The sequence below is a fragment of the Hyla sarda genome, chromosome 6 (assembly GCF_029499605.1).
Source record: "Hyla sarda isolate aHylSar1 chromosome 6, aHylSar1.hap1, whole genome shotgun sequence".
NCBI lineage: Eukaryota > Metazoa > Chordata > Amphibia > Anura > Hylidae > Hyla > Hyla sarda.
This window is the reverse complement of record NC_079194.1, coordinates 51,236,194-51,260,524: the sequence shown is the minus strand read 5'-3', so window position 1 is coordinate 51,260,524 and position 24,331 is coordinate 51,236,194. Positions and strand designations below refer to the sequence as shown.

Genomic DNA, 24,331 nt, shown 5'->3' with positions numbered 1-24,331 from the left:
AGCCTATCGCTGGCCGAGTCGGACTTAGCTGCTGCCAGTGATTGGCCGAGCGCAGTATGACTCGCCGACCACCGGCAACCAGGAAGGAGACCGGAGCCGGCAGTATGGACGATGATTTTCCTATTTCGGAGTTCTCCTTTAAATGTACATATAGTACCTGTCAGGGGTGGATCGCCCCTTTTTCTGATTTTCATCTCCAGGTTCAGCATTTCTCTCCACTATATATTACTGTCATCTTAAAGGGAAAAGTCTTAAAGGGGTTATCCAGGAAAAAACTTTTTTTTCTATATCAACTGGCTCCAGAAAGTTAAACAGATTTGTAAATTACTTCTATTATAAAAATCTTAATCCTTTCAGTACTTATGAGCTGCTGAAGTTGAATTGTTCTTTTCTGTCTAAGTGCTCTCTGATGACACGTGTCTCGGGAGCTGTCCAGAGTAGAAGCAAATTCCCATAGGAACTGCACAGAGCAGAATAGGTTTTCTATGGGAATTTGCTTCTTCTCTGGACAGCTCCCGAGACACGTGTCATCAGAGAGAACATAGACAGAAAAGAACAACTCAACTTCACCAGCTGATAATTATTGGAAGGATTAAGATTTTTTTTTAATAGAAGTCATTTACAAATCTGTTTAACTTTCTGGAGTCAGTTGATATATATATATATATATATATATATATAAAAAGTTTTTTTCCTGGATAACCCCTTTAAGACTACAGTACTATATAGTGCACCAAAGTTACTATAATGAAACGCCAGCAAGCGGCTGTGCTGGAATAAAACAGATGGTACTGTAGGACTAGTGATGGAGAGTGTGCATGATATGGACAAAAATAAAAAAAACAACTTGAAGTGCTTCTTTAAGTTTTTTCAGACATCAACTAGACTAAATATCCCAACAACAATCCCTAGACCGGTGTTTCCCAACCAGTGTGCCTCCAGCTGTTGCAAAACTACAACTCCCAGCATGCCCGGACAGCCGTTGGCTGTCCGGGCATGCTGGGAGTTGTAGTTTTTTAACAGCTGGAAGCACACTGGTTGGGAAACACTGTCCTAGACAGACATTGAGCTGGGAAGGAATAGTAAAAGCTTTTATCCTCCCCGCTTTATTAAGGACAAGCTGGTTTCCGCTTACTTGCACATGTATTCCTGTTCTGTCTGATCCTCTAGATGAAAGTAATGCCCATTCCATGCTTCCAAACAGGGTCTCATGCTTACATTTTTGATTTCTTTGCCATAATAGACATTGAGACCAGAACTAAAATTCTGCAGATACCGGACCATGTCATCTGCATGGGGAAAGAAGTCACGAGAGTAATGGTAGAACCGCAAGCGCTCATCCCGACTTAGCAGGGAGTTCCAGTCATGGCGGAGATTAAACTCCTTGTTCGTGCGCCCCGTAAAGCGTTTGTTTATGCTGATCAGCTTACGGTGCCTCGGAAAACGCTGAAAAAAGCTACCAGGTCCCCGACTGCGTTCAAATACCATGTAATCTCTTCCAGCTTCTTCAAGGAATTTAGCAATCTGTAGTCCTCCAGGACCGGCACCCAGTATACAGTAATCATGGGTGATGGGATGTGAGAACACAGAGGGGAGAAGAAAAATTACCGCAACAACCCGCATCCTGCACAAGAGAAAGAAGGGAATAAAAAAGTATATACAGTGATCTCTCAACTTACAATGGCCTCAACATACAATAGTTTCAACATACAATGGTCTTTTCTGGACCATTGTAACTTGAAACCGGACTCAACATACAATGTACAGACAGTCCAAATCTGCGAAATGTGTCAATGGCCGGAAGAACTGACCAATTAGAATGGACATTTTACTGGTAAAACCCCTATATTACTGAAGTGTATGCACTGACTGGTGTCTGGTAGCGCCCCCTACAGTACAGGAAGGTATTACATGTTCTGTACACTTTCCCTGTGCCACGGTTAGCTGCTCCTTTGGACACCAGGTAAGGATGGCTCCATTTTAATATTTTAGGACATTGTGTGTACTGTACGGGACCCTGAAGAAGCTCCTGTCCTCTACATAGACAGTGATTTACAGCTCCCAGCAGATCTTTATTACTTTTATATGTAAGGATTTGCTTTATCTGTATTAGTTATCTACTTATTTTTCTTTACTCCTCACTTTTTCCTATTTTTGGATGACATTTTGTGGCTTCAGAACCAATTACCAGGTTTCCATAAAGTTATGGTCTCAATATACAATGGTTTCAACATACAATGGTCGTCCTGGAACCAATTAATATTGTAACTTGAGGGACCACTGTATATACAAATGTTATAATAAAGAATTCCCTTGCCATTTTAGCAGTACAACAAAATTAATACATTCATCACATGGTGGACAGCAGTAGTCTACAGCAGCCCTCTCCCCCCCACTTTGCCAAGAAGCTAATGGGGTACTCCGGAAAAAAATAAATAATAATAATTAAAATCAACTGGTGCCAGAAAGTTATACAGAATTGTAAATTACTTCTATTTAAAAATCTTAACCCTTCCAGTACTTTTCAGCTGCTGTATGCTCCAGAGGAAGTTGTGTAGTTCTTTCTAGTTTGACCACAGTGCTCTCTGCTGCCTCCTCTGTCTGTGTCAGGAACCGTCCAGAGCAGGGGCAAATCCCCATAGCAAACCTTCGGTTCCTGACATGAACAGAGGTCTCAGCAGAGAGCACTGTAGTCAGACTGGAAAAAACGACACAACTTCCTCTGGAGCATACAGCAGCTGATACATACTGGAAGGATTAAGATTTTTAACCCCTTAAGGACGCAACCCTTTTTCACCTTAAGGACTGAGCCCTTTTTCGCAATTATGACCACCGTCACATTACGAATTAATAACCCGAAAAGGCTTTTACCGAATATTCTTATTCTGAGATTGTTTTTTCGTGACATGTTCTACTTTATTTTGGTGGTAAATTTTCGGCGTTAATTGCATCCTTTTTTGGTGAAAAATCCCAAAATTTCATGCAAATTTTGAAAATTTTGCATTTTTCTAACTTTGAAGCTCTCTGCTTGTAAGGAAAATGGATATTCCAAATAAATTTTATTTTTCTTCACAAACACAGTGGGGGATATTTATCAAAGTTGTCTATGTCCCGCATCAATATAGACCAAACTACAGAGGGTTAGTCTGGTCTATTGTGCGCTTAATTTATCAAATGGCGCACAGCTCTTGATAAATTCTGTGCACAGACTGCATGATCTATGCTTTAGTCTATATTTAAACCTGCTCCAACATGGTCTGACATTTCGGCGTACTTTCAGCCTATGCGACTTGTCGCTGAAAAGTCGCTTTTGATAAATTCAGCACCAATGCATTTTTCAATGCATTTCAGTCTAAAATAGACCAACATGCATCATGTTCTAAAAATCCTCTAGAGCAAAAGTCGCAGAAAAGTCGCACAGATTTAGACTGCGACTTTCTGTGCGACAAATTTAGACAAAAAAAAACAGTCTAAATCCTTTGATAAATCTCCCCCAATATGTCCACTTTATGTTGGCATCATAAAATGGACATACTTTTGCTTTTTGAAAAAATTAGAGGGCTTCAAAGTAGAGCAGCAATTTTCAAAAATGTCATGAAAATTGCTAAATCTGAAGGGACAGATGTTACAGAACTACAACTCCCAGCATGCCTGGGCAGTCGAGGCATGCTGAGAGTTGTAGTTTGGAAACATCTGGAGGGCTACTGTTTGGCCACCACTGTAACAGTGGTCTCCAAACTGTGACCCTCCAGATGTTGCAAAACTGCAACTCCCAGCATGCCCAGACAGCCTTTGGCTGTCTGGGCATGCTGGGAGTTGCAGTTTGGCCCCTCTAGTGGTTGCCACAGTAAAGATCGATTTACTTTCACTTTCAGCTGACAACTCCGATCAGCCCTATTTTCCGGGTGATCGGATCACCAGAGACCCGATCAGCCTGGAATTGGAGAAAATCGCATGTCTGAATTGACATGCGATTTTCTCTGATCGCCGACATGGGGGGTCTCAGGACCCCCCTGGGCCATGTGCCGGGGTGCCTGCTGAATGATTTCAGCAGGCATCCGGCTCCTGTCCCCAACCGGCTAGCAGTGGGGACCGGATTTCCCACGGGCGTATGGATACGCCATCGGTCCTTAAGGACTCGGAATGCAGGGCGTATCCATACGCCCTGTGTCCTGAAGAGGTTAAATAGAAGTAAGTACCCATTCAACTGTTTACATGCTCATGGCATACTGTAGCAATAGGGCGGCAATCTTATCACTTATGCATTACATTGTTCTTATAAGCAATTGAATAATTAAAAAGTGTAAAAAAAAAAATTCAGATTAAAAAATAATTCTTAATAAATCCCCTCTTCACAAATAAAAATTTCACATTAAAAAATATACTTGGTAACACCGCTTGTTGAATTGTCTAAACTATTAAATTATCACATTATACATTTTTCCATGGTCAACGGCGTAAATGAAGATAAATTCCAAGGGGGAGATTTATCAAAACCTGTGGAGAGTCAAAGTTGCTGAGTTGCCCATAGGAACCAATCAGATCGCTTCTCACATTCTTAACAAGGCCTATGAAAAATTAAAGAAGGGCTCTGATTGGTTGCTATGGGCAACTGGGCAACTTTGCCTGTCCACAGATTTTGATAAATCTCCCCCCAAGAGCTAAAATTGCTGATTTTTGATCACATCCTACCCCAGAAAAAAAAAATGACCAAAAAGCAGAACAGCTCATGATGTAAAAAGCTAAAAATCACGCTGGTCATTTAATGAGATCGTCATAACTTTTTTTATTGGCTTCTACATTCAAAATTAATTTGTCAAGCCCGGCTGTAGGTTTAGCCGACAGCCTTGAGATATTTACTAAGCGGTTCCCTACAGTTTGTCTCATAATGGCGCAATGGAACCACATGGTGTTTGAACTTTTCCGGCCAACTTTAAATTGGTCAGTTTTCACACTAGTGTAAGCGCACAGGTGAAAATACACTATACGGAAATCAGAACATTATAAATCTACCAGGATGTGAAATTAAAATCCTAATATGACGTGATTTGTAAGACCAGGCGATTTTAGTAAATCTGGGCCAAAATGACGTAACATAGTAACATAGTTCATAAGGTTGAAAAAAGACCAGAGTCCATCAAGTTCAACCTATAACCCTAATGAGTTCCTACTGAGATGATCCAGAGGAGGCAAAAAACCCTCATACTAGAGGTAAAAATTCCTTCCCGACTCCAAATATGGCATCAGAATAAATCTCTGGATCAAAGTTCTGTCCATATAAATCTAATATACATAACCTGTAATGTTATTATTCTCCAAAAATGCATCCAGGCCCCCATGACCACCTCCTCTGGGAGAGAATTCCACAGTATCACTGCTCTTACAGTAAAGAACCCCGTCTGTGCTGGTGTAGAAACCTTCTTTCCTCTAGACGTAGAGGATGCCCCCTTGTTATAGATACAGTCCTGGGTATAAATAGATCATGGGAGAGATCCCTGTACTGCCCCCTGATATATTTATACATAGTTATTAGGTCGCCCCTAAGACTTCTTTAAACGTGTGGAGTTTATTCTGTCCTGGTGTACAATCACTTACCTCTTCTTTAGCTGTTCCATTATACCAATCAGTGACAATGCAATTCAACCTGAAAGGTCAATCCCTTTTTTCTATACAAAAACGACTGTATCCTCTGGACACCAACATCTCTGTAATAAAAGATGCATAGATCTGAAGACACTGGACACATCATACAGTAGACCGGACACACCTTATAAGTGAATACTCAGGTTCTTGCATTATAACTACTGCAAGTTCGTAGTCAAGTGGGCGTGAACTTCAAAATGCTGTATGGAAGCTAGGTTCAGGGGGGGTGTATATAACATTCAGTGCTTGTATGTATATAAGGCTGAGGGTTCATGAATCTGGCTCACCCCTGCCCCCCCCCCCCCCAGTGTCTAGCATTCACGCCCCTTTTTTGAAGTAAAGTTTCTGCCCATCTGACTATTTAGGGATAAGGTGTCTGGGAGGTGGCAGGACGTAGCAGGAGTAGTCTGCACCAGAGTAATCCTTTATGTGCCGATTCCAGATGGCACGGATTCACCAAGGTAATTCCATGCTGAATTCCACCGAGGCCAATTCCGCTGCGGAAATTCTGCTGTGTGCACGGTGCAGCAGAATCCCATTGAAAACAATGGGAGTCTGTTGCAATGGAATTTTTCAGAAATTCCTCTGTGTGAATGGGGCATAAGGGCTCATGCACACTGAGGAAATCCAGCAAGGCTGAATTTCCCCAGCGGATCTGCGCCACTTGAAATCATCCAGATATGTCAAAAGTTTATATAGCACAGGGTCTCAGTCTTAAAGGGGTATTCCAGGCAAAAACTTTTTTTTATATATCAACTGGCTCCGGAAAGTTAAACAGATTTGTAAATTACTTCTATTAAAAAATCTTAATCCTTCCAATAGTTATTAGCTTCTGAAGTTTTCTGTCTAACTGCTCAATGATGATGTCACGTCCCGGGAGCTGTGCATGATGGGAGATTATCCCCATAGGAACTGAACAGCTCCCGGGACGTGAGTCATCAGAGAGCCGTTAGACAGAAAAAAACAACTCAACTTCAGAAGCTAATAACTATTGGAAGGATTAAGATTTTTTAATAGAAGTAATTTACAAATCAGTTTAACTTTCCGGAGCCAGTTGATATATAAAAAAAAAGTTTTGGCCTGGAATACCCCTTTAAAGGAGAACTACGGGATTGAACATTTTATCCCCTATCCTAAGGATAGGGGATAAGTTTCAGATCTCGGGGGGGTCCGACCGCTGGGGCCCCACGATATCCCGTACGGGGCCCCGGCTCTCTGCATAGAGAGCACGTGTCGACCACCGCACGAGGTGGCGGCTGACAGGCGCCATCCATTTACTGCTATGGGAGAGCCGAAGCGCTGCCTTCGGCAATTTCCGGCTCTCCCATAGCAGTGTATGGAGGGGGAGTGTCGGCCGCTGCTTAGTGCGGTGGTCAACATGCCCACTCTAACCAGAGAGCCGGGGCCCCATACAGGAGATCACGGGGGCCCCAGCGGTCGGACCCCCCGCGATCTGAAACTTATCCCCTATCCTTAAGATAGGGGATACATTTTTCAATCCCGTAGTTCTCCTTTAAAGAGGTTATCCAGGAAAAAACTTTTTTTTATATATCAACTGGCTCCAGAAAGTTAAACAGATTTGTAAATTACTTCTATTAAAAAATCTTAATGCTTTCAGTACTTATGAGCTTCTGAAGTTAAGGTTGTTCTTTTCTGTCTAAGTGCTCTCTGATGACACGTTTCTCGGGAAACATCCAGTTTAGAAGCAAATCCCCATAGCAAACCTCTTCTAAACTGGGCGTTTCCCGAGACACGTGTCATCAGAGAGCACTTAGACAGAAAATAACAACCTTAACTTCAGAAGCTCATAAGTACTGAAAGGATTAGGATTTTTTAATAGAAGTGAAGAGTGCTGCCATGTACTTCACCTGGCTGCCACTCGCGATCACAGCAGTTCTCTGTCCTCGTGGGTTGCTCAGCAGTCAGGCCCCAACCAATCAGCTACTTACACTGAGGTTAGGGTACAACTTGTAAGATTGGGATAACCCCAACAAATTTAAAGAGTAGCTATCACTAACTTAAATTTCCCTGATCCCCCTCCCCATCTATCCCTGTATTTATTTTTATCAAAATCCCCATAAAAATACCTTTTTTAGATCAGCTTCGGTAGCTCAGAGTTGAGCTCTCTTGTGAGGGCAGGAAGTGGGCGGCCCCGGCAGGCACGATGTCATCTGAAGCCTGGCTGGGGCTTGCTTCCGCCCATCTCCTCTCTCTCCTGCAGCTCGTGCGCTGCAATGAATGAGGAGAGGGAGATGCAGGGGGGGCAGGGATACTTAAATTTTGCGTGCTGCGCGCACACGAGTGCTGTGCTCGCTCTCTGTCTGTATAGGAAACAGGCAGAGAGCGAGCACAGCACTCGTGCGTGCACGGTGCGCAAAATTTAAATATTTTTCTCCTCATTCATGTGGACGCGCATTCTGGACCCTGCTGTTTCACGCAGCCCGGACAGCGTTGGTCCGAACGTGATCAACATCGGGGGGGGGGGGCGAGAAGTAATCCTGAGCCATATAGGGTGACACCTAGTGGCCAGGTTTTCAAATGTAAAAAAAGATGTATAACATGATTTAAAAAAAAATATATATATATATTACAAACATTTTTCTTTTTACTTAATCTATTTAATAAAAATGTATTTTTTTTTTTTTATATGAGAGTACCCATTTAAAGGGATACTGTAGTGCAAAAAATGTCGTCATCCCCCCCTATGCAATTCGGATAGGGGATAAGTTATAGATCGCGGGGGGGGGGGGTCCAGCCGCTGGGACCCAAGTGATCTCCTTTACGGGGCCCCCGCAGTCAGCAGGAAGGGAGTGTGTCCGTTCCCAGCATGACACGGCGGCCGACATGCTCCCCCATAAATGTCACTCCCTTCATGCAGACTGCTGGGGCCCCGTACAGGAGATTGCGGGGAGTCCCAGCGGTCAGACCCTCCGCGATCTATAACTTATCTATAACTTATCTATAAGTTATTTTGCACTACAGTATTCCTTTGAAGGGTACCTCTCATCAAATAAACTTTTGATATATTTTAGATTAATGAATGTTGAATAACTTTCCAATAGCATGTTAATGAAAAATATGCTTCTTTCTATTGTATTTTTCCCGATCAGTCCTGTCAGCAAGCATTTCTGACTCATGCTGGAGTCCTAAACACTCAGAGCTGCCAGCCTGCTTTGTTCACAGCCAAACAGGCTGTGAACAAAGCAGGCTGGCAGCTCTGAGTGTTCTCCTTGGTGAACAAAGGAGACTGGCAGCTCGTAGTGTTTAGGACTCCAGCATGAGTGTGAAATGCTTGCTGCCAGGAATGGTAGGGAGACCCCTAGTGGTCATTTCTTCAAAGTGGAAAATTAAATAGAAAGAAGCATATTTTTTAATAACATGCAATTGTAAAGTTATTCTGCATACATTAATCTATAATGGAAATGAAGGAGATCAGATCCAGCTCAATGCAGGTAAAATCAGGTTTAATCCATAGGACAAGGAAGGAACAAGTAACGCGTTTCAAGCGCTGTAAGCGCTCTTAGTCATGACTAAGTCACTTAGTCATGACTAAGAGCGCTTACAGCGCTTGAAACGCGTTACTTGTTCCTAAACCTGATTTTACCTGCATTGAGCTGGATCTGATCTCCTTCATTTCCCTGATATCGGCTGGTGCCGTCCAGCACCTGGATCCGCGCTCTACTGTCTGGGGCGGGGTGAGCTGGCTTTCACCTTGTTTGCCTTCCCATTGATCTATAATATATCAAAAGTTTTTTGATGAGAGGTACCCTTTAAATCTAACAGCAAGAAAAAAAACTAAAATTCTCATGAAGACTAAGGAAATCCATGTGCATATTTTGCCCAAAATTTTTTGTAATCGAAGTCCCATTAACTAATGGTCTTTTTCCCCCTGCGAATGATTTCAGATCCACATTGCAAATTCTTGCCATGGAAATCCTGCAGTGTGAACAGTGCAGCGAAATTCCCATTGAAGCCAATCGTGAATTCTGCACGTAATTTGTGCGAACTGTAGTGTGAACGCGACCCAGAGAAAGATGGCATATAATGGGGTCATGACAATATTACAGTCTGTACCATCCTATACTGGCGCCATTTACGTCAGACAGTATGACTAATGTAAGCGCTGCATGCCGTATATGTGGGATTGTCTGCATGTAAAATATCGCTGGTGTGAACACCGCCATACAATAAAATCAATCTCTACTGATCACATCTTATGTGAGCAAAGCCTTAAAACAGTGTTTCCCAATCAGGGCGCCTCAATATTGCAAAACTACAACTCCCAGCATGGCCGGACAGCCAACGGCTGTCCGGCCATGCTGGGAGTTGTAGTTTTGCAACAGCTGGAGGCACCCTGGTTAGAAAACTAAGAGCTATAGTATAGAAAAATCATGCAGATCAGTCTGCAGCCCCCACTAACCTCTGCTCTATATCAGTCCTTTCAAAATTGCAAGGGTAACCACGTGACTAACTAGTCACATGACTTTCTTAATGTAAAAAAAAAAAAAAAGGGAAAAAAATTAATAAATAAATAAAATTACCCTTTGCCCCGGAACTAGAATAATAGAAATCTAGAGGCAATCCCTAAAAGAAATCCCGAGCCATTAATGAGTCCTGATGGAAGATTAAGAATTATTTCCTTCTAATGTAAACATTCCAATTTGTCGAATATATACTAATCTGTAGAAGCTAATTGCATTACGTCCTCCCGATAGAATCCTAAGGATGAGCTTGGGCTCCAGTATCATGGCCGCCTCCTGACCCGGAGACACACACGCAGAGCGTTAGAACAGAGAACGTCACCGAACGTCCCACAAACAGTCAACGGGACGATCCGCATGGAGCCGCGCATGCGCAGTGACGACAGGCTGGGCTCCGTCGTGGTGGAGACAGGAAGTCGCTGGGGCGGTGCGGCCTCTAGTGGCCGCAGCCTGTGATTGAGTGACTCAGTAGTACACATGGTCAGGGGAGTTGTGCATGTCTTGAAGCGGCTCAGGAAGAGATGGCGGGCAGCGCCGGAGAATGGTGCCTGATGGAGAGCGACCCCGGGGTGTTCACCGAGCTCATCAAAGGATTCGGTGCGTAACATTCACCGGCGAGATCAATGGAGGAAGCAGATATCGCGATATGTGCGATAATTTGTCGGGACATATCACTGGGGGATTGTGTGCCTTTTAGGAGAGGGGGGTATGTCCTTCTGCCCGTATATAGATACATAGTATGTTCTCCAAGGGGGGACTAATCCTATACAGGGTTTTAGGGGTTAATTATACTGCTCGATGTGACAGTATATGTTGCCGATATCTCATCTCTGTAAATCGTTTCCATTTAGCGGTTTATTTTAGGCCACTATTCACACTGTGCGGTCGGATGCTGCAGATTTGATGCTGTTTTGCACCAAGCTGACAGCTGTGAATGTGTTTGGGCTGCGTTCACACCATGCAGAAAAATCCAATGCGATTTGCAAGAAAATGCATAGAAATCACATAGATTTTGGTTATAGGGTTACTCTGCGTTATTTATTTCCATATTACGTGAGTTTCCCAACCAGGGCGACTATGGCAGGTGCAAAACTACAACTCCCAGCATGCCCAAAGAGCCTTATCTCATACAGCATAATTTGTTTCCCATTGACTTGGTGTTTTGTTTATTTTTTAGCTTATAATGTATCCCCTCCTTTTTTAGTTGTACATAATAGCGCGGTTCACCATGTTGTTGCATACAGCAAAATAAACCAGACTGTAATGCAGGGATTGATGGAATTAATGGATCTAGGACCTCATATGATCAGTCATTACTGTCCCTCATCTCCCCCCTGTGTCAGTCATTACTGTCCCCTCATCTCCCCCCTGTGTGTCAGTCATCACTGTCCCCTCATCTCCCCCGGTGTGTCAGTCACTAACTGTCCCCTCATCTCCCCCCCCCCCTGTGTGTCAGTCATCACTGTCCCCTCATCTCCCCCTGTGTCAGTCATTACTGTCCCCTCATCTCCCCCTGTGTCAGTCATCACTGTCCCCTCATATCCCCCCCATGTGTCAGTCATCACTGTCCCCTCATATCCCCCCCATGTGTCAGTCACTACTGTCCCCTCATCTCCCCCCCCGTGTGTCAGTCACTACTGTCCCCTCATCTCCCCCCCCCCCGTGTGTCAGTCACTACTGTCCCCTCATCTCCCCCCCCGTGTGTCAGTCACTACTGTCCCCTCATCTCCCCCCCTGTGTGTCAGTCACTACTGTCCCCTCATCTCCCCCCTGTGTGTCAGTCATTACTGTCCCCTTATCTCCCCCTGTGTGTCAGTCACTACTGTCCCATCATCTCCCCCCTGTGTGTTCAGTCATTACTGTCCCCTTATCTCCCCCTGTGTGTCAGTCACTACTGTCCCCTCATCTCCCCCCCCCCCTGTGTGTCAGTCACTACTGTCCCCCTCATCTCCCCCCCCCTGTGTGTCAGTCACTACTGTCCCCTCATCTCCCCCCCCTGTGTGTCAGTCACTACTGTCCCCTCATCTCCCCCCCCCGTGTGTCTGTCACTACTGTCCCCTCATCTCCCCCCATGTGTCAGTCACTACTGTCCCCTCATCTCCCCCCCTGTGTGTCAGTCACTACTGGGCCCTCATCTCCCCCCCCCCTGTGTGTCAGTCACTACTGGGGCCCTCATCTCCCCTCCCCCCCCTGTGTGTCAGTCACTACTGTCCCCTCATCTCTCCCCCCGTGTGTCAGTCACTACTGTCCCCTCATCTCTCCCCCCCCTGTGTGTCAGTCACTACTGTCCCCTCATCTCCCCCCCTGTGTGTCAGTCACTACTGTCCCCTCATCTCCCCCCTGTGTGTCAGTCATTACTGTCCCTTCAATCTCCCCCCTGTGTGTCAGTCATTACTGTCCCCTCATCTCCGCCCTGTGTGTCAGTCACTACTGTCCCCTCATCTCCCCCCCTGTGTGTCAGTCACTACTGTCCCCTCATCTCCCCCTTGTGTGTCAGTCATTACTGTCCCCTCATCTCCTGTTGATCTGTTCTCACATCTTATAAGAAAAACAAATAGAAGACTGTTACTTACCTCTGCCTCCTCGTTCTGATTCCCTGTTCTGTCTCTGGTGTTCAGCATCTGATGTCTCCGGTGTCATGTGACTGCCGCAGCCAAGTCGTGAAGCTACCTACTCCTCAGTATGGAGCGTCACGCCGAGGCCGTTGCTCCTGTAACACCAGAGCGCCGACCTCAGGCAGAACGGGGGATCAGTGCAGGAATGGAGTCAGAGGTAAGTAAATCAGTTTGTTTTCTTAAAAGATGGTCAGTCATTATTAAAAGGGGCTGACAAAAACCTGGACGCCACACAAAATTCTTAGTCGCCGTGGTGACCTGGCACCTAGGATTTCTCAAGCCCTGATGGAATCAGAGAAATGGTGACAAAAACGCAGTGTGAACCCGCAAAGTAAATGTGAAATGGATTCTGCTGTGAAGATACAGTACAGTATGCATTATAAGCTCATGTATATGACTTGCCATGTAGCCCTAGCCTAAAAGTTACCCCTTATCCACAGAATTGAAGATAAGTACATGATCAATGGGGCTCCGACCGCAGGGACCCCCACTGATCACATGAATGGAGATCGTTTATCCCCGGAGTGAATAAATCCGCAGCGCATATGTTGGGGCACAGAGTTGTTCTATTGAATGTCCAAACATTGTGGCTCCAGTGTTCAGAAGTCACATACAGAATGACTGGAGGCGGGGCTTAGGGCTGGGCGGTATACCGGTTCATACCGAAATTTTTGTGCTGCACTATATGAATTTTAACCCATATCGCAATACCGGTTTGGCCCCTTCCCCCTTGGGAATGAATTATCAGCCCAGTGCTGCGCTGTACCCATCGGGGAACTAATCATATGTGACCCGCGAGCGCTGTTCTGCCCCCCCAAATTAATTATTAGCCCAGCGCTGCTCTGTCCCCATCGGGGTAAATACTCACATCACCCACAAGCGCTGCCCTCTTCCTCCTCCTGTTTGTTGCCGCCGCCGGCGCTGAAACTCTATACCAGTGGTCTTCAACCTCCAGATGTTGCAAAACTACAACTCCCAGCATGCCCGGACAGCCGTTGGCTGTCCGGGCATGCTGGGAGTTGTAGTTTTGCAACATCTGGAGGTCCGCAGGTTGTAGACCACTGCTCTATACTGTATCCCTTTGCCCGGGCTGCAAAAGGTAAACAAAATAAACTTTACCTCACCTTCCCCCGACGGTCCAGACCACCTTCCTAGGGAATGGAACGTGGGAGAGCCGTCAGCCTATCACCGGCCGAGGCGGAACATCGCGGCGGCCGGTGATAGGCTGACAGCTGTCCGACGTTCATGTCCCCAGGAAGAGCGTAAGGCCGATGTAGGAACATGCGTTAAAGTTTATTTTTGTCTACCTTTTGCAGCCCGGGCATAGGGATACAGTATAGTGTGTCAGTGCCGGTGGCCGCAACAAACAGGAGGACAAGGATAGCATTGTTTGCGGGTGACGTGAGTAGTACCCCGATGGGGACAGCGCAGCGCTGGGCTAATAATTGGGGGTGGGATACCGTTATATACCGTGGAACCGCCATAAGTTGCAAAAATACCGCGATACACATATTTGGCCATACCGCCCAGCCCTAGAGTGCCTTAGCGTGCGCGCTGCCATCCATCTGATCTTGGGACATTTCACCTGCTTTCTTCCGAACATTTGAGCCACTGGGTTGGACACCTGCCGATCAGATACTTACCCCCCCATCCTGTGTTTAGAGAAGATCTTTTATTCTTGGCATAATCAATTCAAAGCTGAAGAGATTCGGGTGCTTGTGGATTTGCAGCAAATACACGCAGGTGGCGGTAAACTGTTTAAGTGCTCCTTTAGGCTGGGTTCACATGTGGCGCTACTTGTGTCACAAAGCAAGAAAAGAGAAACACTGTATAACAGTGCACACCCAAGGTATTTAACAATAATCTTTATTGTACAAAAGGTTACATTTAATTACATCACACTCTAATGTAGACAGACATCTAAAAACATTTAAAAGACCCATAAAATGGGACACAGTACAACACGGGGAGGGGCCATGAACCCCCTCACCCAAGTCCCGTCCTGCAAGAATAGTCAAAATAACAACAAAACTGCTTCTACAAAGTGCACAATGCGGGAAGCATAAATTGCTTAAGGGACACTCAGAACCATAATAAGGTATAATAAATTAGCATGAGATATAAAAATGCAAGGTAAGTGTACAAAATATAAATACATATGAATATAGATGATGAGGTAGCAAACCGCAGACAGAGGAGCAGCCAGGTATAAAAGTGCAAGACAGGACCACCGGACCCCACGCGTTCCGTCACACCAAGGTGACTTCCTCAGGGGTGTTGTCAACTTGTGTCACAACACTGCGGTAAAATGTGGTTTTATCCAAGCCAGCTGCCTGATCGGCAATTCGGACTGTACCTTTTTAAAGTTCATCTCCTCTTGTTCTTTAGATTGGGGGGGAGAAAGAAGACGACAGGGCTGTCGGGTTGTGGAGGTGCCCATACAACACTCAAGTCCTATAAATTAGAAATAAGCTTTGTGCATGGGACTCGCGGGGCGTCGTATGGGTGCCGCAGCAACTGTACCACCTAGTGTGTACTACATCTCTCCATACTATGGGGAACATTTATTAAAACCTGTCCAGAGGAAAATTTGCCGAGTTGCCTATAGCAACTACAGATGAGCGAACTTACAGTAAATTCGATTCGTCACAAACTTCTTGGCAGTTGCTGACTTATCCTGGATAAATAAGTTCAGCTTTCCGGTGCTCCGATGGGCTGGAAAAGGTGGATACAGTCCTAGGAGACTCTTTCCTAGGAATGTATCCACCTTTTCCAGCCCATCGGAGCACCTGAAAGCTGAACTCATTTATGCAGGATAAGTCATCAACTGCCGAGCCGAGAAGTTTGTGACGAATCGAATTTACTGTAAGTTCGCTCATCTCTAATAGCAACCAATCAGATCGCTTCTTTCATTTTTGAGAAGGCCTCTGAAAAATGAAAGAAGCGATCTGATTGGTTGCTATGGGCAACTCAGCAACTTTTCCTCTGGACAGGTTTTAATAAATCTCCCCCAATATCTATAGAAAAGGCAGGAGTTGAACTTTGGACATGAACAAAAACTTTATATAATTTAGACACCATTATATGTATATTTGTAATATACATTGGTTAAAAAATATTTATATTTTTGTCCCTTCAGCTATTGCCTGTCTCTATGAGGAGTCCAAAAACAGGAAGTGAGGGTGGACAAGTGGGGTTCTGTGCAGTGAGGGTCTGTGACATGATTGACAAGCCAGGAGCCTGCACAGAGCCCTGCTTGTCCCGCCCTCACTTCCTGTATTTGGACTCCTCATAGAGACACACAGGCAATAGCTGCAGGGACAGCACTTTTTCACCCATAAATATACACATTTTTAAGCAATTTATATTAGGCTGGGTTCACATCACGTTTTTCCAAATACAGGACTGCATACGGCTGGGGGAGCTAAAACCTTGCGCTCCCGTATCCCTGCCGTATCCCTGCCCAAATGTAATTCATTTCAATGAGCCTGCCGTATCCTACCCATATGTAATTCATTTCAACGAGCCGACCGGAGTGAAACGCCGAGTCCGGTCGGCTCATTTTTGCCCCGTATGCAGTTTTCCACCGGACCAAAAATCGTGGTAGGCAACGATTTTAGGTGCGGTGGGAAAACCGCATACGGGGCAAAAATGAGCCGACCGGACTCGGCGTTTCACTCCGGTCGGCTCGTTGAAATGAATTACATACGGGCAGGAATACGGGAGCGCAAGGTTTTAGCTCCCCCCCCCCCCCCCCCCCCAGCCGTATGCGGCCCCGTATTGGGAAAAACGTGATGTGAACCCAGCCTTACAAATATACATATAATTGTATTATCTACATTATATAAAAAGTTTCTGTTGACGACAGGTACACTTGACAATGGGGTCACATGGTAATACGGAGGGCCAATAACCGACCTGTTACTGGGTATGAGGAAAGATCTTCCCTTGTTCCTGGGTCACATGGTAATAACAAGGCCCAATGACCGACCTGTTACTGGGTATGAGGAAAGATCTTCCCTTGTTCCTGGGTCACATGGTAATAACAAGGCCCAATGACCGACCTGTTACTGGGTATGAGGAAAGATCTTCCCTTGTTGCTAGATCACATGATGCTCCAGCTTTGACCAATGATAAACTGTTGCTACCTTGAGTACATCTGCCCAGAGAGCAACAGCAAAATTGGCGGGAAAACTCCTGTCATACTTCTACTGTGAATCCCTCCATTTTGCGCACTGTCATCGGCTTTAAACCAAACACCACCAAATGCTACCTTAAATGTAAAGTCCCCCTTAAGTTTGATTTGGGGTTGTTGGCTTGATACCCCTGGCTTTCTATAGATTTGTAGAAACCCCATGCAGATGTTTAATATAACTAGGTTCATACTGCATTTTAAATATATATATATATATATATAATATATATATATATATATATATATATATATATATATATATATATATATATATATATATATATATACCGTATATACTCGAGTATAAGCCGACCCGAGTATAAGCCGAGACCCCTAATTTCAACCCAAAATCCCAGGAAAAGTTATTGACTCGAGTATAAGCCTAGGGTGGGAAATACCTCATCCCCCCCTGTCATCATCCAGACCCGTCATTAACATCCTCATCATCATCCCCTTGTCATCATCCCACACATCCCCCCTTCATCATCCCCTTGTCATCATCCCACACATCCCCTTATCATCCCACACATCCCCCCTTCATCATCCCCTTGTCATCATCCCACACATCCCCCCTTCATCATCCCCTTATCATCCCACACATCCCCTTATCCCACACATCCCCCCTTCATCATCCCCTTGTCATCATCCCACACATCCCCCCTTCATCATCCCCTTGTCATCATCCCACACATCCCCCCTTCATCATCCCCTTATCATCCCACACATCCCCCCTTCATCATCCCCTTGTCATCATCCCACACATCCCCTTATCATCCCACACATCCCCCCTTCATCATCCCCTTGTAATCATCCCACACCCCCCCCCCCTTCATCATCCCCACCCCCCTTCATCATCCCCACACCCCCCCCCCCCCCCTTCATCATCGGCTGTCCGGGCTTGCTGGGAGTTGTAGTTTTGAAACCTCCGGAGGTCCGCAGGTTGAAGACCACTGCGGCCTTCAACATGCGGACCTCCAGAGGTTTCAAAACTACAACTCCCAGCAAGCCCGGGCAGCCATCGGCTGTCCGGGCTTGCTGGGAGTTGTAGTTTTGAAACCTCCGGAGGTCCGCAGGTTGAAGACCACTGCGGCCTTCAACATGCGGACCTCCAGAGGTTTCAAAACTACAACTCCCAGCAAGCCCGGGCAGCCATCGGCTGTCCGGGCTTGCTGGGAGTTGTAGTTTTGAAACCTCCGGAGGTCCGCAGGTTGAAAACCACTGCGGCCTTCAACATCATCCAGCCCCCTCTCACCCCCTTTAGTTCTGAGTACTCACCTCCGCTCGGCGCTGGTCCGGTCCTGCAGGGCTGTCCGGTAAGGAGGTGGTCCGGTGAGGAGGTGGTCCGGGCTGCTATCTTCACCGGGGGCGCCTCTTCTCCGCGCTTCCGGCCCGGAATAGAGCCGTTGCCTTGACAGCGACGTATCTGCGTCGTTGTCAAGGCAACGTGACTATTCTGAGGCCGGGCCCGAAGCGCTTAGAAGAGGCCTCCCCGGTGAAGATAGCAGCCCGGACCACCTCCTCACCGGACCACCTCCTCACCGGACAGCCCTGCAGGACCGGACCAGCGCCGAGCGGAGGTGAGTACTCAGAACTAAAGGGGGTGAGAGGGGGCTGGATGATGTTGAAGGCCGCAGTGGTCTTCAACCTGCGGACCTCCGGAGGTTTCAAAACTACAACTCCCAGCAAGCCCGGACAGCCGATGGCTGCCCGGGCTTGCTGGGAGTTGTAGTTTTGAAACCTCTGGAGGTCCGCAGGTTGAAGACCACTGCGGGTGGGGGAGTTCACTCGAGTATAAGCCGAGGGGGGTGTTTTCAGCACGAAAAATCGTGCTGAAAAACTCGGCCTATACTCGAGTATATACGGTATATATAATATATTATGATGACCGCAGCACTCTGAGTACTGCGGTCATCCTTTATGTTTTGTATGAATTGGACCCAAGACCAGGGCCCCTAGACTGCTTGCACCATATCCATTTTTTCGGAAGTGCTGCCACCCAAAAAGATAGATAGATAGATATATATATATATAATAATTTTTTTTTTTTTTTTTTATGGATTGGACAGTGTCATTTTGTGACCTGTTTTGGGCCATATGTGTTCTTTTACCAGACTCCACACCTATTATGGACTATGGGGGGTATTTATCAAAGGATTTATGTGTTTTTTTTACGTAACTTTGGTGCAATACTTGCGCAGTGTCTTTTTGCGCCAAAGTTTGGCGCATCTTCTCCACTGTCATTTTTACAACTTTCTCAAAATCACACGGTCCTGTATGTGATTTCAACTTTAGTCAGTAATTCATCATTTGCGCCAAAGATCGCAATTTTTAGCGCAAATCCCGTTTTTTGGGGCGCAAATCACCACCAAGAAATTTTGCACTTGGAAAACTCACTTAGCAATGTCAGAAAATGTAAAGGCGTCAAAATACATTAAAAAGGGCTTCTCAATACTATCCTGTGGGACCTTCACCCTCCGTTTAGCCAGCATTGGACATGGCCGCACAGGTTCAGGAAAGGTAAGTACTAAAGCAGTGGTCTCCAACCTGCGGACCTCCAGATGTTGCAAAACTACAACTCCCAGCATGCCCGGACAGCCAACGGCTGTCCGGGCATGCTGGGAATTGTAGTTTTGCAACATCTGCGCAGGTTGAAGACCACTGCACTAAAGTAACCAAAAAATAAAAAAATTAACTACTCAAGTTGAAAATAAAATCCATTTCACATGGTGGCTATAAACCCCACAAAAGAAAATACCTCATGTCGCCTGCTGATATACTGCAGGAGGGACCCCAAAATGGCTGCTCTACAGGGTAAAATACGCGTCCTCTGTGGCGGTAAGTTCTGTGTAAAAGGCGCTGTGAACGGCTGATTTCAACATTTGAGCCAAAATTACTAACAACTTGCACCAAATGATAAATTTGGTGCATGTCCACGAAAACCAAAGTGAAAAAAAGAAGGGTAAAAAGAAACGGTCAACAGGCAAAATGGATAAATACCTCCCTATGTTTCCACTGCCACCTGACAGATGCTCTGTAGAGATGAGCGAATTTACAGTAAATTCGATTCGTCTCGAACTTCTCGGCTCGGCAGTTGATGACTTTCCCTGCATAAATTAGTTCAGCTTTCCGGTGCTCCGCTGGGCTGGAAAAGGTGGATACAGTCCTAGGAGATAATGTATCCACCTTTTCCAGCCCACCGGAGCACCTGAAGGCTGAACTAATTTACGCAGGATAAATCAAATCAACTGCCGAGCCGAGAAGTTTGTGACGAATCAAATTTACTGTAAGTTTGCTCATCTCTAATGCTCTCCACTTGTTGTACACTATGATCAGTGTTCGCTGTATTAAAGGACAACTGCAGCGGAATGACACTTATCCCCATCCACAGGATAGGGGATAAGTGTTTGATTGCGGGGGGTCCGACCGCTGGGACCCCCCTCGATCTCCCTAACGAGGCGCCGCCATTAGCGCTCATGGTGAGCGCTAAGGCGCGTGGCGTTGACCTAGAGGTCGACGTTGACGCCTCGTTTCCTCCCCGTCCCCATACAGTTCTATGGGGGAGATGGGAAGGCACGAACGCTGCCTCTCCCATAGAGATGTATGGAGGAGGCGTGCCGGCTGTAACGTCATGCTGCGGCCAGCCCGCCCCCTGTACGGGACAGCCGCAGCCCCGTACAGGAGATCACAGGGGGTCCCAGCGTTCGGACCCCCCGCGATCAAACACTTATCCCCTATCCTATGGATAGGGGATAAGTGTTAAGCACGCTGCAGATGTCCTTTAATTATTCCTTTCCAACCACTAGGTTATTCTCTAAACCAGTGTTTCCCAACCAGGGTGCCTCCAGGTGTTGCAAAACTACAACTCCCAGCATGCCCAGACAGCCTTTGGCTGTCTGGGCATGCTGGGAGTTGTAGTTTTGCAACACCTGGAGGCACCCCTGTTGGGAAACACTGCTCTGAACAATATGAGAGGATTATTGTCTTATTGTATCTCAAGTAAATCATACAGCTAATCTTTTGGGGATATTTATCAGAACTTAATCAATAGAAAAGGTTGCCCATAGCAACCAATCAGATCATTTCTTTCATTTCTGAAAAATTTAAGAAGTGATCTGATTGGTTGCTATGGACAACTAGTCAACTTTTCCTATGCACAGGTTTTATAAATCTCCCCCTTTGTTTAGGCATTTATTGTTGCCATAATTGTAATATCACTACTGTCTTGTTGGATGTTGATATAATCACACAAATCTGATATAAAAAAGTATAAATAAATGAATGGAAGAGGCAGTGAAGAGCGAGGCCGGGAGGTATATATAGGAAAGCTAGCATCAGGATATTGGGGTAGGTGAGTATGATACAGGCCACTTACTGTAGAGGGCAAAGGGGACAACATATGGTTCCTTATTGGTGCGACTTTCACAATTTTTGAAAAAGTATGGGAGGATGCTAGTTAATCTGGATTGGTAAAAGAGTTATCTGAGCTGGGATTAAAAATGAGAGGTTTGGAATAAACCAAGAAGGAATGGAATTAAAGTGTACCTGTCGTCAACCAAAAGTTTTATATAATGTGGATAATACCATTACATGTATATTTGTAATATACATTGGTTAAAAAATATGTATATTTTTGTCCCTGCAGCTATTGCCTGTGTGTCTCCATGAGGAGTCCAAATACAGGAAGTGAGGGTGGACAAGCGGGGCTCTGTGCGCCGAGGACAAGCGGGGCTCTGTGCGCCGAGGACAAGCGGGGCTCTGTGCGCCGAGGACAAGCGGGGCTCTGTGCGCCGAGGACAAGCGGGGCTCTGTGCGCCGAGGACAAGCGGGGCTCTGTGCGCCGAGGACAAGCGGGGCTCTGTGCGCCGAGGACAAGCGGGGCTCTGTGCGCCGAGGACAAGCTCCTGCCCTCACTTCCTGTATTTGGAGGCAATAGCTGCAGAGACAGCATTTTTTGCATGCACTATTTCTCCCTTTACTATCTTCCGTCACAAAATAACGTCCGTTATTAATAACGGGCTATAACGGGTTAAAACGGCTATCAGAAAAATCCCTTAGGCTACAATGGGATTTTCTAACGGCCGTATAGGATTTTGTAACTGCCGTTTTACAGCTGATTTACAGACAGAACTTCCTACGGATCTTCAAAGCAATAGTAAAACAGTAATTTTGTAGTGTGAAAGAATCCTAACAGAAACACGTTGGGCATTGTTTACTATATGTATATGGGTTATTGTGCATCTACATGAATGATTATATTTGGTTATGGTTACCTACATGGATTGAGAATTGGTAGTTGAAATCTGTGGATCTATACCTAAGACTGTGGGAAGAGCCTATTTTTTTTTTGGGTGATGGTTATGCACTCTAGTAAAATATTTGGACTGGCCTTAAAGGGGTTCTCCGGTGCTTACACATCTTTTCCCCTATCCAAAGGATATGGGATAAGATGCCTGATCGGGGGGAGTCTGATTACTGTCGATCACGGGGCCGGCGGTCTATGGGAGGGGTCGTGATAGCTGTCACGCCCCCTCCCGTAGGCTTGCATTGAGGGGCGTAGCGTGATGTTGCACAGGCGTGACGCCACACGCCGTCGGCCCTGTTGTCGCCGCTAATCAGACCCGGAGCGAACACGCTCCGGGGACTAATCACAAATGGGGTGCCGTGTGCAAGATCACGGGGGTCCCCAGCATTATATGCGGGGCTGCTGCTCCAGTCTCGGAAACCTCTGTTTCCGAGACTCGAGACGTGACGCCACGCCCCCATCACTGCCCCTCCCATAGACATGAATGGAGGGGGGCGTGGCGTGACATCACGTCTCCAGTTTCAGAAACACAGAGGTTTCCCAGACATGAGTAGCAGCCCCGCATAGAATGCTGGTTCTGCGTGGAGATTAGACACCTTATCTCCTATCCTTTGGGTAGGGGATAAGATGTCTTTGGCCAGAATACTCCTTTAGGGTGCATTCCCACTTGGCGTATTTTTCTGCGTATTTGCTGCTGCGTATTTTCCTACCTATTGACTTCAATGGGAAAATAAAATACGCAGCAGCAAATACGCAGCAAATACGCCAGGTGGGAACGTACACTTAGGGTGCCTTCCCACAGGGCGTATACGCAGCGTATTTGACGCTGCGCAAAATTTATGGGAATCCAGATCCAATGAGGAACAAGGCCTAATTCCGAAACCTTAAGGGTGCGTTCCCACAGGGTGTATACGCAGCGTATTTGACGCTGCGCAAAATTTATGGCAGCAGTGGGAAATACGCTGCGTATCCCTTGTTCACTATACACACAGGGCTTTCCGGCGGCAGCCCTATGTGTGAAGTGAGTTTTGGAGGCGGGGCCGTGTGCCGGCGTGACTGTGACGCGCGGCCCCGCCTCCAAAACTCACTACACACATAGGGCTGCCACCGGAAAGCCCTGTGTGTATAGTGAGCAAGGAATACGCAGCGTATTTCCCGCTGCTGCCATAAATTTTGTGCAGCGTCAAATACGCTGCGTATACACCCTGTGGGAACGCATCCTTAAGGTTTCGGAATTAGGCCTTGTTCCTCATTGGATCTGTGCCTTTTAAAATGATCCAGAAACAGCACTTATGTCCACTGCAATTAACGAAGGACATAATCGCAGTCGCGGGACTCAATCTTCCCCAGGAATCCAGTTCCTTTTTGGAAGCTTTGCTACTAACTGAGCAGCGGAATTCCAGTTCTACGTAATGTGACATTCCGCATTACGTAGACATGGGACTGTTTGGTTGATGGGGTGTTCCTGAGATCAAGTTGGCCATGTGTGTTCATGAGAAAACCTTCTCTGGTTTAGTTTTTTTCCCGCGTTAGCTAGTCTTGAAAAACTCTTAGTCTACTGTGTGGCTAGTAGTGTTCAATCTCGTAAGCAAAGGAGATACTTGTGAAGAATTTTAATGTTCACTGGTAGTGCTCACTGCTGTCAGTGTATGTAAGAAAAATTGTATATACAGTGGTCCCTCAACTTACAATGGCCTCAACATACAATAGTTTCAACATACAATGGTCTTTTCTGGACCATTGTAACTTGAAACCAGACTCAACATACAATGTACAGACAGTCCGTATGTGTGAAACGTGTCAATGGCTGGAAGAACCGACCAATCAGAATGGGCATTTACTGATAAAACCCCTGTATTACTGAAGTGCATGCACTGACTGGTGTCTGGTAGCACCCCCTACAGTACAGGGAGGTATTACATGTTCTATACTCTTTACCTGTACCAGGGTTAGCTGCTCCTTTGGACACCAGGTGAGGGCGGCTCCATTTTTTTTTTTTAGGACACTGTGTACTGTACAGGACCCTGAAGAAGCTCCTGTCCTCTACATAGACCAGCGTTTTCCAACCAGGGTGCCTCCAGCTGTTGTAGAACTA

At 46.0% G+C, this 24,331-nt stretch overlaps 2 protein-coding genes across 3 annotated transcripts in view; one reads left to right on the top strand and one right to left on the bottom strand.

Annotated features, from left to right (window-relative positions):
* FOXRED2 (FAD dependent oxidoreductase domain containing 2) overlaps positions 1-10,367 on the bottom strand; it is a 31,596-nt gene extending 21,229 nt beyond the window's left edge. The window contains exons 1-3 of the mRNA XM_056523684.1: positions 10,185-10,367; positions 5,596-5,705; positions 1,136-1,624 (exon numbers count right to left, since the gene is read on the bottom strand). Coding sequence (XP_056379659.1) covers positions 1,136-1,624; positions 5,596-5,615 — 509 coding nt within the window. The 5' untranslated portion in view covers positions 5,616-5,705; positions 10,185-10,367. The remainder of the gene's footprint in view (positions 1-1,135; positions 1,625-5,595; positions 5,706-10,184) is intronic.
* A 142-nt stretch (positions 10,368-10,509) lies between these two features.
* The window catches only part of UCHL5 (ubiquitin C-terminal hydrolase L5), a 53,560-nt gene continuing 39,738 nt past the window's right edge, over positions 10,510-24,331 (top strand). The window contains exon 1 of one of the 2 annotated variants that reach the window (XM_056523687.1): positions 10,510-10,721. In XM_056523687.1, coding sequence (XP_056379662.1) covers positions 10,646-10,721 — 76 coding nt within the window. In that variant the 5' untranslated portion in view covers positions 10,510-10,645. Of the gene's footprint in view, positions 10,722-12,747; positions 12,897-24,331 lie in introns of those variants that run through there. The other variant, XM_056523686.1, reaches the window with a different exon arrangement.